The 14592-nt window shown below is 45.6% G+C and overlaps 1 protein-coding gene across 1 annotated transcript in view; it reads right to left on the bottom strand.

Annotated features, from left to right (window-relative positions):
- Nucleotides 1-377: 377 nt before the first annotated feature.
- The window catches only part of LOC133353890 (collagen alpha-5(IV) chain-like), a 134829-nt gene continuing 120614 nt past the window's right edge, over nt 378-14592 (bottom strand). Inside the window, 3 exon segments of the mRNA XM_061570383.1 lie at nt 378-7272; nt 8326-8498; nt 12641-12755. Of these exon segments, the coding sequence (XP_061426367.1) occupies nt 7191-7272; nt 8326-8498; nt 12641-12755 (370 nt within the window). The 3' untranslated portion in view covers nt 378-7190.

The raw sequence follows: 14592 nt of genomic DNA on the forward strand, positions 1-14592 counted from the left end.
AGAAAAACAAAATAAAGCAGCAGGCCATGCTTTCTGACCTGATGACGGACGCTTGTGTTGCGCCCGAAACGTCGTATTTTATTCTTTGGTTCTTTCGGTAAAGTCACGTATAAAGATAAAATAATAAATTAAATAATAGCTTAAATTTGATCTTTATACGTGACTTTACCGAAAGAACCAAAGAGTAATTCCTGCAGTCACGAAAGCTCCAAATTAAGGTCGTGATTTAATTTATTTAGTTTTTATACCTACGTGACTTTACCGAAACAACCAAAGAGTGTGGATTGTTGGGCGATGCCTACACCCAGCAGTGGATAGAGCATGGCTCTGTTCCCGCTGATGACCAATTACATACATTGATGCAGTGATGCTTCAAGTCCTGTGTAGGGTCCTTTATTCCTTGACAAATTTGTTTACAGCAAAACAAGGTCATGTTTGCATACAGCTGGTCAGGGCATGGTTTTTACGTAAAAAATACCCCCCAAAATAAGTTTTTTGTTGTTAAAATTTTAGCAATTTTCGCACTTTGTTAAAATGCGGAAATTTTCTTTCAGGCAGCTGGTTTCCCAGACACGCGTGAATACACTGGAGCCAAAGATTATTGAGCTAATTCTATAATGGTTTCACTATTGTTATGAAAAATTATACGTATATCATTGAACAATTTAATTATTTCATTTTGCTTATGTAATAAATATCAAGGACTCAAAATATATATTGCATATGCAAGCCTGGGGGAGGGGTAAAAAGAAAATGAAATTAAATATATTTCAATTAATATTTGTTAAAGATACTTTTGTTTGCTGGTTTAGCATTCCCGTTGTAGTCTTTTGCATAAACACACAAATCCCCGAAGCACTTGAAGCGCTAATACCGCAATCCTCTCCCCCTTTTATACAACCTAACGGCATTATTGGAAAAACACAAGCCCTGATGTTTTTTTATGTTAAAGATAAACACGTATTATTATGGCTGAATCACATTCTAAGTGATCAAATGTTAATGTGTTGTAGACAGTTAATATTCTCCAAAGTACTCGCCAAATTTATTCAGCGCTTGGGGGGGTCCACGTGCCGGTACATTTAATGTCTTCAGTAGTGGGCGATTGCCTGTTCTTCTCTCTACCAAACGTGTTGAATGTTTGCCCTATGTAAAGCTTTTAACAAAACAAAAAACAAACTAACAAAAAAGGTTTGTGCAGGGGTTTTAAAAATCACTCTAAATACACAATACAGTATAAGATGTTTGGTTTGTATAAACAGGCACGACTGTTATAATTAGTAGCGACAGATTGACAGCAGTGATTAACAGTGCGTTACAGATATATATACGTATGGTATGTATGCATGTTGGGTCCATAGGCAGGTCGTGTGTGCGAAAAACAAAAGATTGAAATTTGTTGCACAAAAAGGCACTTGGGCGCTCATACGAAAGGAAAAAAAATATCCATATTTAATAATTAAAAAAGCCAAAATGCTGAAGCATTTTCATATTGGTAATTAAGCCAAGACTCTCTTATTGTGCGAATCAGTGGACATCTTTGCACCCTATTCAACTACGCAGCTCTAGCAGTTGTTCGGCAAGGTTCTATATAACCAATGAATGCATATCACGTGGGCAATATTGTACTCCACTCAGCTTTGCAGAAATGAATGATTAAATCATTGGGAAATACTATTTTTAAAAAAAAGTTTAGTTTTACCTGCAAAAGACAATGCCTTACAGAATAGCCCCCTTGGATTTTTTTTAATTAGTCCGTTGATTGGCTTAATTAGCAATACAATTGTTTTATAAACTTAACTCCAGGATTTTTAAACATGAACACCGTACTATGTCGGTGGGAGTTGTTCCTTCTCTTTGAAATTAACCAAAACCTCCATCTATTTAAAAAAAAATGTAATACATTTTAATGTGGGGTGTGTAGTAAGATTGATTTTGGCCGCCAACGTTTCGGACTTAAAATGTTATAAACGCTACTGTTTAGATTTTTTTTCAGTTCATAAATTTTTTATTGTACGGTTAAAATGAGCTTCTGCACGAAAAAAAACCTCACATCAACCCAGAAGAAGTTACCGTTGTGCAAAGCTGACAAGCTGTGCCTTCACACGCAACACGGACACATTTTCACATTCGAAAAACTGACCTACCACCTCTATTTCAGCGGCATTCACCGACTGTTTGCATCTTGCGGCTTCTTGCTAGCCATGGAACAAAGACTGTGCTCAGCGCATCATCGCGCGCTTTCAGATGCGCTTCTGCGGCCGTCTGGAACGCTCTTCCTTCCGATATTAGGAAGCCACTGGAGCTATGCACCTTTACATCGAGATTGAAAAAGTAATTTCTCTACAACAAATGTTTTATGTGTTTGGTTTTTTGTCCTTCACCGCACCTCCGATTTGCATGGTTGGCTACGTACGGTGGGAAAGAAATGCAACATATGTATGTTCATGCATATGTTCAACTTTCGCGTTCGGCAGTCAATTATGCTAATCAAATATTGCAGCCATTCGCTGTGGCCTGGATGAATCACCTTAGCACCCCTTACCCGGCATCACCATCGTGCCTGCTCACGATTTCACAGCCCCTGTCCAACAACGCTTGTTCTTCAAAGAATTGCCTGGTTTCTCGCAACGTTGACTCGAGAAATCGATCAATTTCCCTCGCGTGAATGTTGGAAACACGAGCGTCTGGCAACGATGGACGCACCGACTCGTCGGGCAGTATATGATTGCCAAACGCGTATTAACATGCCGTCGACTTGCACGTTTGCCAGCGTGCGTGCGTTTGCGCTCACGCGGGAGATTTAAACACGTTACACTGAAACTGCAGCTAGCAAGTTATGCCTTGCAGGAAACAACGCGGCAATTGCTTTTTTTTTGCATGCGTGCGTGCGTTTCGCCTGTTGCCAGTCTCCCGCGCACCTCCGATTAGCATGGTTGGCTTACGTATGGTGCGAAAGGAAAGTTCAACATGCACGTGTACAATTACGTAGAGAACCGCAGAGCTTGGAGGGTTTTTTTTAATTTCACCAACTCACCCGCTTGCCTGCGGTTTCCTCGCAGCTCAGAGTCGCCGCCTCGCTCTCTGCGAGAGAGTGAGCGAATACTGGGCGGCACCCGACAAGTTGAAATGATGATCCTTCTCCTAATTAATATTATTATTGCTCTTTAACACGGGTAAGACTGTACCCTCCATGGAACAGCGATAAGTAAACTGCAGCATTAACGGCGGGAAGAGCCGAGCGAGGTTACGGGCCGTTCGAATATGAGAGACGCGTGGGTTTCAACAAAACATTGTCAATGCTTGTCCTTGATGCGAGTGACTGCGCTGTATTTATTTGCGTCTTGCCGCACGCTGTCGTTACCTGCGCGTGCGCGTTGAACAGCACGCAGAGGGGACAGCAGCAGCAACAACAGCAGCAGCAACAGCAGCAGCAGCATTTGCGGCCAATCTGCCACGAGGCAATATTTGACGCACGCATGCCATGCCTAGAGATGCCCGCACGCACACACACACCACCCATGCACCCACACCGATGTTATAAAAACCTCTCGGCCTGCCCTAACCCACTGTGAAGGCCATTTGTTGCCGATGTTGTAGAATCAGCACTCGCCACCTGACACGGGAATTCTCTACCTTGTCCATGCTCTCTCACACAGTCGCTAAAATGATACACACACAAACGCACGTTTCGTTGCCCGTTTTCGTCCCGTAACACGTCGCAGTAGCACCCCCAGTTCGCTACCGGTCCAACGTTTTGAGAAGTTAGCACCATCCCATAATACATATTCGTATGTAAGGCATTAATGAACAAAAAGACAATTCCCAATGCACACTTTCACCAAATATAGCTCTCTAATGTCATTCATCACCGCCTACACTAGAAAACCCCCGCCCCCCCCTCTTTAAAAAATAGTAAGCCGGTGACGGCGCGATAATTTTTGAATGAGCTATCGATTCACGCGAGCCACGCCGTCACTCTCAGCTGTGGCCACTGTTGGCAACGTGCCAGGTGTCATCCCACCCCATCGCATTGTTATTGTCAAAATACGAGCCCCGTCCCCGTGAAAAGGTCAACTGGAAATTTCCACTCAACAATGGGAAAATCACGCAGACGCGCGCGCACACATGTACGCACAGTCTCAACACACAGTCGGTCTCGCCCACATACGATGCTATAACGGCTTTGCGCGAGTTCCGTGCAACCACTCAACAGTTCCGCATCTTTGGTCTTGGCGGCGCGCGTGGAACGGCAAATCAATGGGTGAGGGCTCTCCGATTGCAATGCTTTTCCCCAATCGCGCACGCAGACAGCGAGAGAGAGAGATGCCGAGAGAAGTTGTCACGGTGTCAAAACTGCGGCGAACCGCGTGAACGAATTGATGACGCTCGCCAAACCGCACAGACAAAAAGAAAACGTGGCTGCAAGTGGCGTGCAACAAAAACAAATAAACCTTGGTGAGCTTTAAACTCGATTTGATTTTATTGTCAAAAATACAAACCCGAAGGGCTGTATTTTTGTTTTTGTCTTAAGCAAATATATATCGGCTAAATTTTCAGAGGAACGTTCCGTCGAATATTCCACTGAAAATAAGGCACGGTCCAGCCATAAATCTTCAACATCGGAGACCGTTGCGTTCGGTAAGTACTTGCAACATCGCACGGTCGTGAGAGGTGACGGAACCTTGGGGAGGCCCTCATCCCGCAGTGGATAGAACCATGGCTTCACGATACTGGTCGATGATGACTTTGCATTCGGTGAGGCCAGTTTTTTTTCTGTCGTGATTGGAGAAAATTCTAATTTAACAAAAAAAAATCAACATCCGGTATTCATCATCAATAAAGTGAGCGCGTGAGTAGATACAGTCAAGTGTATCGAAACAAAAATACAAATAAAGCAGCGAAGCTTAACATGGCAGCCCTGGACTTACACTGATCGTGTCATGAGCAGAATCTACGAAAACAAATCGTAACACACTTCTATCAGTCTGTTTACATATTGACGTGAAGGCAAAATAGGTGCATCACTACGAATGCCAGTAGGTGTTTTGTAGCTGAATGTTGCGGACAAACTTGGCAACTATCGCGACGTATTCGTGAACATGTAAACAGCTTCACAAGCGGTGTAACACTGTCTGCCTATCAATGAAGCCCATGGCTCGCTGGCTTTGATTACTGTGAGGAGGAATCATGGTTTGGTCAATCAACATTTCACTATTTTGGCACTCTCTGTCTAATGCTAGCACACTCAAGCTACCTAGTGACCGGGCAGCGTAGTTCTCTAGCGGATGCCATCCGATTCGTTGTTGCGCCGCGTGAACGGACGATGTTCAAGTCACCCGCGTTCATCCGTGCCCAGCGCGAGACATATTTACTTGACGTGGAGAGAGAGAGAGATAGAGAGACGATGCAGGCAAGTCACGGGCAGAGAAAAACGAGGACAGGGGAGTCAACAGCACGGCTTGCTGATGGGGAAGGGGCGTTTGCGAATTTGAGAGTGGAAATCGGCAAACTCCACGTCGGCATAACTCGTCGCGTCGCTCGCGAGGGGGCAGAGCGTGTCATCCCTCGCCGTTCGGTGGCCTTACGAGCCCCCGAACATTGTTGTTGTTGTCGGGTAACGTCGGCGTTAGCCGAAGGTGCGCCGTTACATTGCCGCCGGTAACACGGTGTTCGACGCGGCACCTAACCTGGCACGCATTGCCCCCCGGGGCCGAGGCGGGGGGGCGGGTGATGTGCGGGCATCACAATCGGCCAAGCGGCAGCAGCAGCAGCTCGTTGTTAGGTCAACTGCTCGCGTACGTCAAATTGCGGAGACACTTAGTGGTCTGACATTAGAGAGAAGGAAAAACGAAATCAAATGATTAATACGACATGCATTCAAGTAATATAATCCACTTAAAACTGCACTGGCCAGTTTTTGTTGTTGTCATTTTGTTTGTAAGTGAAGGAACTAATACAAGGCTTCTGCAGTTTGTGAGTGTGGCATGTGTAGCTTAATCTATGCAACAGCACCATATGAATAGTTAAAGATCAGTCACATTATATAAAAAATAATATTATTATATGCGCCAAGCCTTTCTATAACAGCAGTCTTTTGGAGCTTAGCAATTGCCAATCCAGACCTTCCAAAACTTTTACAAAATGAGGAGTCGTCTTAAGTGTAATGTTTTTTTTTTATCAGAGAGAGATGGCTTTTAATTCTTTCCATTTTGAGTGGCAGCTCATTTTTTGCTTTAAAAACACATTTTAAAAACTGTCCAAGGTTTTAAAAAAATAAACGTCTAATGAGAAAACTCCAGGGTGCATTTTTTAATGTAAAAAATGTGCACTGGAGCTCTTTCACTGCGGGAGTTGTTTTTGTTGTTGTTTAATCCCTAAAAAAAATGTGGCACATTAGAGAAGGAAAACCCCAAAACCAAAATAGTGTCCTACGGTTTAAATATAATCCTTGACCAAAGCGTTCTTTTTTTTTTTATAAATGATTAAAGCGATTAACAGGACATTCACGTTGAAGACCGCTTATTGATTTTGTGTTTTATGTGCAGATGTGTTTCGTGTGCTATATATTATATATATAAACACACCGGCACATAAACACATACGTAATGTACAATACATATTAAAATGTGTATATGTACACGTACGATCAAAGACGTTGATTTTCTGACGTGTCCTTTTTTTTTCTCTCCAACATCTCCCCTTTATATGCTCATCTTGCGTCAGAAGTAAGTGGCCAGCACATCTGGAGGGAGTTTTCCACCCCTCCCCCCCCCCCCGTGTTTAAAACAACTTAAAAAAAAACAAACACGGAACAGATTTCCCCGTGTCTTTACGCTCACTCTTGCACACACACACCTCCCGGGCTGCCCCCGCGCATTCCACGTGCAAATTCCTACGGGTGCTCGTGTGCTTTGCGTGAAGCGCAGTGCATCGTGGACGCAGCTGTTCCGTCTCCCCATCGGTGGGGGGGGGGGGGGTGATGGTGATGGTGGTGGTGGGGGGGGGGAGCAGAAAACCTCTGGCGGATGTGCTGCCGAGTTGGAAGGCCTGCGTTACACAACATAAGACGCCTGAGGTACACACAATAAAATATGCATAGAGTTTGTATCATTTACACAGAGAGCACCCTTGTGAAATCATTGCTGTGTTATAATCACCCCCCCCCCACCCCCCCTTTGGAAGGAGCGTTATGTCTTCCTCATGCAGACTTGGCACCGGCTTATCCTCGAACGCAGCTCTCCAGCCTTGAGCGTTTCCGACTGTGGCTTCCTGAAAGTGACGAGGGACGGGGGGGGGAGAGGGTGATGTTTGAGTGTAAACAGGACATTGGCTATCTGTGTTAACCCTTTCCCGTACTCGGAGACGCCTCCAGGTTGCAGGGTGGGGGCGGTGTCCCGTTCACCGCCGAATCTCGGAACGCGCGAGCGGCTCAGTGTTAAGTTTATTCAGAGAGACGGAGTAGCGCCGTTGCTTTTGCAGACGTTGTTACTCAACGCAGAGAACTGTAGCGACCTGACCGCCGCACTCTAAGACAGCTGGTGCCCAACTGTGCCACACGCCCTCCCGCATGGCCTTGTGGGAGCCTCGGTACCGGTAAAGATATTTTAGTTTAGTTTTTGTTCCGATGCCGTTCCGATGACGCACTCGTAACACGTACGTCATCGGAATGGGAAAGGGTTAATAGGCTATCAACATCGCAGGGCCGTGAGAGATGGTGGCAGCCTGGAGAGGCTTTCATCCGGCTGATGAAGGTGATGATGATTCATACGCTGTGGATGTCGAAAAGTAGTGCCGTGATAGTGCAGCGTCCGTTGGAAGGTGTGAACAAATCGACCATGAGAACGATTTATTTACCATGTACGCTTTTGTAAGTGTGTGTGTGTATTTTTGTTGCGTGATAATGTGACGCACTCAACACAGCAGGAAGCAAACGTTCACACACCGCCGCATTCATCTAGCCTGTGCGGTCGTTGCGGACATCAGATTGGCTGAAAATGGCGCGCATAACGTAAACCTACCACCGCTATCAAAATGTTCACGTCAGTCGAAACCATGCTGGTCCTATGGGAGGCGAAACGTCAACCACAAAAACCGTTCACCGATGTCACTGTTAGCCGCGGGACTTCTGTTCAATAACAAGGGCGGAAATCTTGTAGAATTAGTTCAACAAATAGGGAGCGGGGATGATAATTAAAGAACGCAGAAACGCAACCCTTTAGTTCACTTTAGGTCTATTTACTTGTCGAACGTGGTTTTAGTCCAACACGGCATTTTCTAGGAATGCCCGCCCTCCCTCCGGCACGTGCGGTTCGGCTCACTCACTTGAACATTTCGTGGTTCTCGACGGTGGCGAGCCAGAAGCTGTAGGAGTTGGCGTAGTAGTTGCACGTTCCGCGGCCGTGGCACTCGATGAAGGGCGCTGAGCGGAACTCCTCGAGGCAGGAGCCAGGCGATGCCAGGGCCTGGCCCGAGCCCTCGGCACCGGCACTCGTGTGCTGCACGCGACGGCGTTAGGGGGGGGGGGGGGGGGGGCGGGAGATCGGCACAGTTCGGTCATGCATGTAGTGGGGTGCCGCGGTGGCGAGATGTTAACTCCCTCGCCAGGTATGCGGGAGATCTCGGGTTTGATCCCGACCCTGACGCCTGTTGCATATTTAGAGTTTGCGTGTCTCTCTCTCCCCCCCGTGGTCGCGTGGATTTTCTCCGGGTCCTCCGGTTTTTCCCTCCACATTTAGAATCAACATCACGCGTTTAGAGTGTTTGGCTGCTGTAAATTTCCACACGATGTGCCACTTCGTTGAGCTATCATTGGTGGCCAGGTCATTGCTGAAAAAAAGCTGCATAGCTCAGTGAGCCTCACCTGGTTAAAACAAAAGTTTAGTTTACAATAGTATAGTGCCTCTAGTGGCGATGGAGGTGAGATGAGGAGACCCATACCATACAATACAAACACGTGGAACTTCTTTCACACCGTACGTAGCCAACCACGCTAATCGGAGGACAAAAAACGAAAGAAATTCGTTTTCAATTTTGATTCCAGTGGCTTTCTAACATCGGAAGAGGATGATCCAGATGACCGCAGGAGCGCATCTGAAAGCGCATCTGTAAGCGTCTGATGCGGTGACCATCTTTGTTCAATGGCCATCAAAAAAGCCTCCACTGCGCGGACGACCGGAATTCGCGTGATGGTTCATGCTCCGTGACGAGTCAGCGGGGCGGGCAAGCTCACCGTCCGTGACAGGTGAACCCTCGTGTTCGCCGCTTTTTAAATCCTTTATATTAAGTTCACTTGCTTGCTTGCTTGCGCGCTTACGACTGTGCAAATCTTTCGGTCGTTTTTTAACCCACTTCCCGTGATCCAATCGAGCTGACATTTTGCACACAGACTCGTTGTGCGTGACAATTTATTTTAGTGAATTTTACACTTTTTAGGAAAAAAATATTATATTTAATTACCAATTGCTTAATGGTGCCAGGCAATCATCTGACCCATAGGTGGCAGCCATCTCAAGCCAGAGGACGAGAGGACTCTAGCCGCCACGCATATAAAGGATTTATAGTGAAAAACTTTGTTTTTACGGGTTAATTTTTTAACTGCGACATCGGCAAATTCTCGTTGGTAAATGCGCCCGTAAATGAACAAACGTCTCAGAGAGCGCAGAGGTTGCGGAGGAGGAAACGGGAGGGAACGGCACGGACCGAGCAGGGGAAGGAGAGAAAGGAAGCAATTAAGGGGGTCTAAAAAAGGCATGGGTGCAAGATGAAGTTTTTGGAGAAGAGACTTCAAACAAAATTGAACTATTTTATTTACCAGGTGTGGCCCAATGAGCTATTGGCTCTTTTTTAGAAGTGACCTGGCCACATGTGGCAGCTCATTGAAGTGGATTTATCATCATCATGACAACGTGGGAATTTAAAGTAGCAGCCAAATAATCTATAAACAAACCGGGCCACATCATCATCATCATCATCGTGTCCCCGAGCTCACCAGAAGGCAGTAGAGCAAAAATTGAGATTCTAGATTTGAAGCTTTCGTGACTGCAAGGATTCATACTCTTAGGTTTTTTCGGTAAAGTCATGTAGGTAAAATTTTTTTTTAAAAGTTATAATAAAAATAAAATAATAAATCACGACGTTTCGGAGGCAACACAAGTCTCCATCATCAGGTGGGACCGTCACAGCCAGATTTACTATATCACTTGAAACGTCGTGATTTATTATTTTATTTTTATTATTACTTTTATTAATTTTAATTTTATTATTTTTTTACCTATGTGACTTTACCGAAATAACCTAAGAGTACAAAAATTTGGACTCCACCTGTTTTCCATCTGTATGGGATAGAGCGTTTCCACCTCGAGCATGCGCATTTTCTCCAGATTCTCCGGTTTCCTCCCACATGTACACTCATTAATTGGCTGAAAACATCTTAATATTGTCGGATCAGCATGTGGCTACCTTCCTGATAGTGGTTCCTCGTGCTTCTGAGTCGTTCTCTCCCTTCGAAAGTGAGCGTATACCGTGAGTTGAAATTATTATTGAGTGCCATGGTCAATCCACTGCTGGCCTTATCATCACTCACATCCCGATTCTGGATACATTTACGACTGGCAGGGCACGAGAAGGAAAGTAATGCAACATAAATGCCATTATATTCAATTAAAACACTGTCATGTTGAACTTTAAATATGATGTTTTTTATTTCATAGAATTTTGTGATAAAGTTTATATTGTATGTAGTAAAGGGTCAAAAGTGAGTTTTGTGTTGCAGTCATAGATGAAGCAACCTGGCCACAAATGATAGTTCAACGAAGTGGCTTATCATGTGGAAAATTGTAGCAGCCAAATACTCTAAACGTATGTTTCTATAAGTGAAGGGAAAACCCGAAGGACCTGGAAAAAAATCCATGGGACCACGGGGAGAACACGCAAACTCCAAATATACAACAGGCGTCAGGGTTCGGATCGAACCCACGACCTCCTGCATACCAGGCGAGGTAGTTAACATCTCGCCAGGGTGTAGGAAGCCTGGAATTGAACCCAGGCTTTCTGCTAGCGCTGGCTAAGTCTCTCCGATGGACAGTTATTGCTCGGCAAATATTTTTTTATTCATGTAATACATTTTTTTGTATTAATTGTACGTGCGTACAGAGACAGCGACACGCAACTACATATACGCATTGCAATCATCAATACATATCTACATGTACACACAAATGGAGCCATTTATCCCGTGGCGTATGTTGTATCAGTTGACATATATAAGAAGGCTAAGGGAAAACAGTGATATCCCCCGCACAGAGAATTGCCGGCACGTGCTAAGATGTTTCTGTTTGTCTCCGCTCTCTGCCAATAACCCGTTGAGCTCTGTTTATCTGGAAGCGTCTTTGGTGTAACATCATCATGTGGAGCTCATGAACACTCCACTGATAAAATAATAATAATTTCCAAGCCCTTTGTCATTCCACTGCTGGTCTAAGGCCTCACCATACGGTGTTGGTTGGGGTTGGTGGGAGGAAGGTGGGGGGGTGGAGGGACGGGGTGCGGGGGGAGTTATGTGGCTATACTTCACCACATTGGTTGGCGTGGATTTGTGAAAAGGGTGGGTGTCCGGGGACCGATGATGCACTTCGTGACCCAGCTCTCCCTTGTAACGGAGACGTTTGCTCTCAATAGACTCTCACCTGATTTAAATAAAGATCTGACGACCGGAGACCATAATGATGATGAATGGACTCACTATTGCGTCTCCTTCTGCCCGGCGAATCAATTCTACGATCACTGCAGGAGGACGATGCTTTTAACTAGGTCAAGCATTTGTGTTGTCGCATCTATTTTTATCACTTTATTCTCAGAATTTTTTTTTGCATATATATAAATACCAGATGTGTGCAAGTGTATGTATGTATGCACATGTGTACGTATGCTAATATGCACATGTTTACGTGGTACGTGTGTGTGTTTACGTTTGCGCATGTGTACATGTGTGTGCACGTGGGGAGCGGTGGTGCAGTGGTGAGCGCACTCCCCCACGAACCAAGCCACCCGAGTTCGACTCCTGCTCAAGACCATAATTTACGGCGAATACCTGAGCTGGTCCTGGGCCTCCCCGAGGTCAACTCAGCCTTTCAAAACTAGCACCCGGGGTGGTGGGAATTGGGGAGATGATGGGTGGACCGGGTGCGATGGTGCTAGCTACACCACTGCCTTGCGTGTCGTCATGCCAGCGCTACTCGCCAACATAATTTTTACCCAACATTCTGTTATGGGGTTCCATGGTAGCTAGGAGATGTTAACTACCTTGCCTGGTATACAGGAGGTCGTGGGTTCGATCCCGACCCTAATGCCTGTATATTTGGAGTTTGCATGTTCTCTCACTCCGGGTCCTCCGGTTTTTCCCTCCACATCTAGAAACACGTGTTTAGAGTATTTGGCTGCTATAAATTTCCCCATGATAAGCCACTTCAATTAGGCAATCATGTGTGGCCAGGTCGCTTCTGAAAAAGAGCTATACAGCTCAGTGGGCCTTACCTGGTAAAATCAAAATAGTTAATAGCTCTGTAGTTTATAAAGGCTATACGGGGCATCTTTGTCTTTGCGCGCTCGTGTGTGCACGTGCGCGCACGCCAAGACATACCATCATGAACGAGTAGCCGATCCAAATGGAGGCCCATCCGTTGGGACACGGGGGGATCACGATGGATTGGCTGTGAACAGCGATCACCATCGCCGGCGCTTCGCACACCGCACATCTGTGGAGACGTTTACGGCGGTTACCACGGAGACCACAGTCACAACGGGCGGAGGCAGCTCTCGCTGGCTCGCGTGCACGCACACGAAGGCGCGCACATGCACGCACGCACACGCGCACGCATGCACACGCACCGCAGCGGATCCTCAAAACTCGATGTTTACCGCGCAGCACCGCGATTATACCGAGCAGATGTTTCTCGGCCGGTGTGGGCCAAAGGCATGAAACATTTACCCACCACCACCCGCACACCTCACCCCCCCACAGACGCACAGTGACTCTGTCAATTGTAACAAACGATTTGGCGATGCAGCTGCTGCGCATTGGAAGTGGTGCACAAGCAACACAACTCAACACATCTGTCAATTGCACTGTGGCCTTAGAAAAAAAAGGATATAATAGGCAACGTTTCGGGCAACGGCCCTTCTGCACAGCGCATGGAGAGGCTAGGGAGGGAGAGTTTTGTTTGTTACGAATCGTACGATTCGTAACAAATCGTACGATTCGTAACAAACATTGTTTCACATCGCGGTAATCGTAGCGTCTCTGCAGGGAGTAACGTGAACCTAAGGGCTAGAACGTAGCACGGATTGAAGATAAAAGCATCGATTGTTTAAGCGCACGTGCAGCATGTGTATGGAGAAAATGATGAGCAATTTGAATCGAAACGATGCTTATTTCTACTGCGGCTTTCAGGAAATTCTGCATTTGCCACGAAGGTGGTCAAGAAACATTTCTGCGAAAGTATGAGTCGATGCATCGTCACGTAACATGCCTGGCAGACGAGATGCTGGTGGTGATAGTGGCACAACAGCGTGGGCACAGCCCATATTAGCAATTGCGGCATTGTTTTGGCATGCCACCAATGCCCAGGATGGCCCAAATTGACTTTGGACCATTAGTCTTTTCATCACGTTGGAATTTACATGCAAAATATCACCGTAATTTAGTAGCTTTGTGTATCATTTACATTTTTTTTATGACAAAAAAAATACGAATAGTAGTTACACTACAACTGTCAAAGCAACATTAAAATTCTGAGGTGCACTTTTATCCGGGTAAAATACATTTCGTGAGAAGGGCACATCTACACTATGGGGACCTCATTTGCCAGTAAAAATATGATAATTGGTTCTTTACCCTTCTATCTGGCAACAAAACTGACACCTTTTTACAAGGAGTCATGTTTGCATAGACCGCAATACCTGCAGTCATAAATACAAACAAAAGACATAACTCTGACAGTGCACATTATCAGAGTTATGTCTTTTGTTTGTATTTATGACTGCAGGTATTGCGGTCTATGCAAACATGACTCCTTGTAAAAAGGTGTCAGTTTTGTTGCCAGATAGAAGGGTAAAGAACCAATTATCAAGGGCACATCTGTCGCTAAAGTTAAACCTGTAGCGCGCGGTGACATCACATCCCCGATCTTGTGCGCAGGATTCTGAACTCAGCCACAGCGGAAACAAGCAACAGCCAAAGGACCTACTTTGCCGATATATCCGTCAAAGTTATTTATTCAGGCAGCGCTTCCCGTGCCAAAGCAGCTGTGTTTTATTTAGGACAAAAAAAAAACGTTTACGACCAATGTCAGCCTCCGAAAAAGAAGGGAGCAATGGGTCACGAACTTGCTAACATTAAAAAAATAATATATAATACTTGTCGTGTGCACCGTCAATCACGGATGCGGCGGTACAACGAGGAAATCCTTTGCGAGTGGGTGCGGCGACGACTTTTCTCTTGAGCACATTTGGAGATCTTACCGTGCAAACAAAAAATTCTAATAAAAAAATGTTAAACAAAAACCCCACAGATTTCGCGTAAAAATTTCGAAA

The sequence above is a fragment of the Lethenteron reissneri genome, chromosome 45 (assembly GCF_015708825.2).
Source record: "Lethenteron reissneri isolate LAM-NWPU_2019-01 chromosome 45, ASM1570882v1, whole genome shotgun sequence".
NCBI lineage: Eukaryota > Metazoa > Chordata > Hyperoartia > Petromyzontiformes > Petromyzontidae > Lethenteron > Lethenteron reissneri.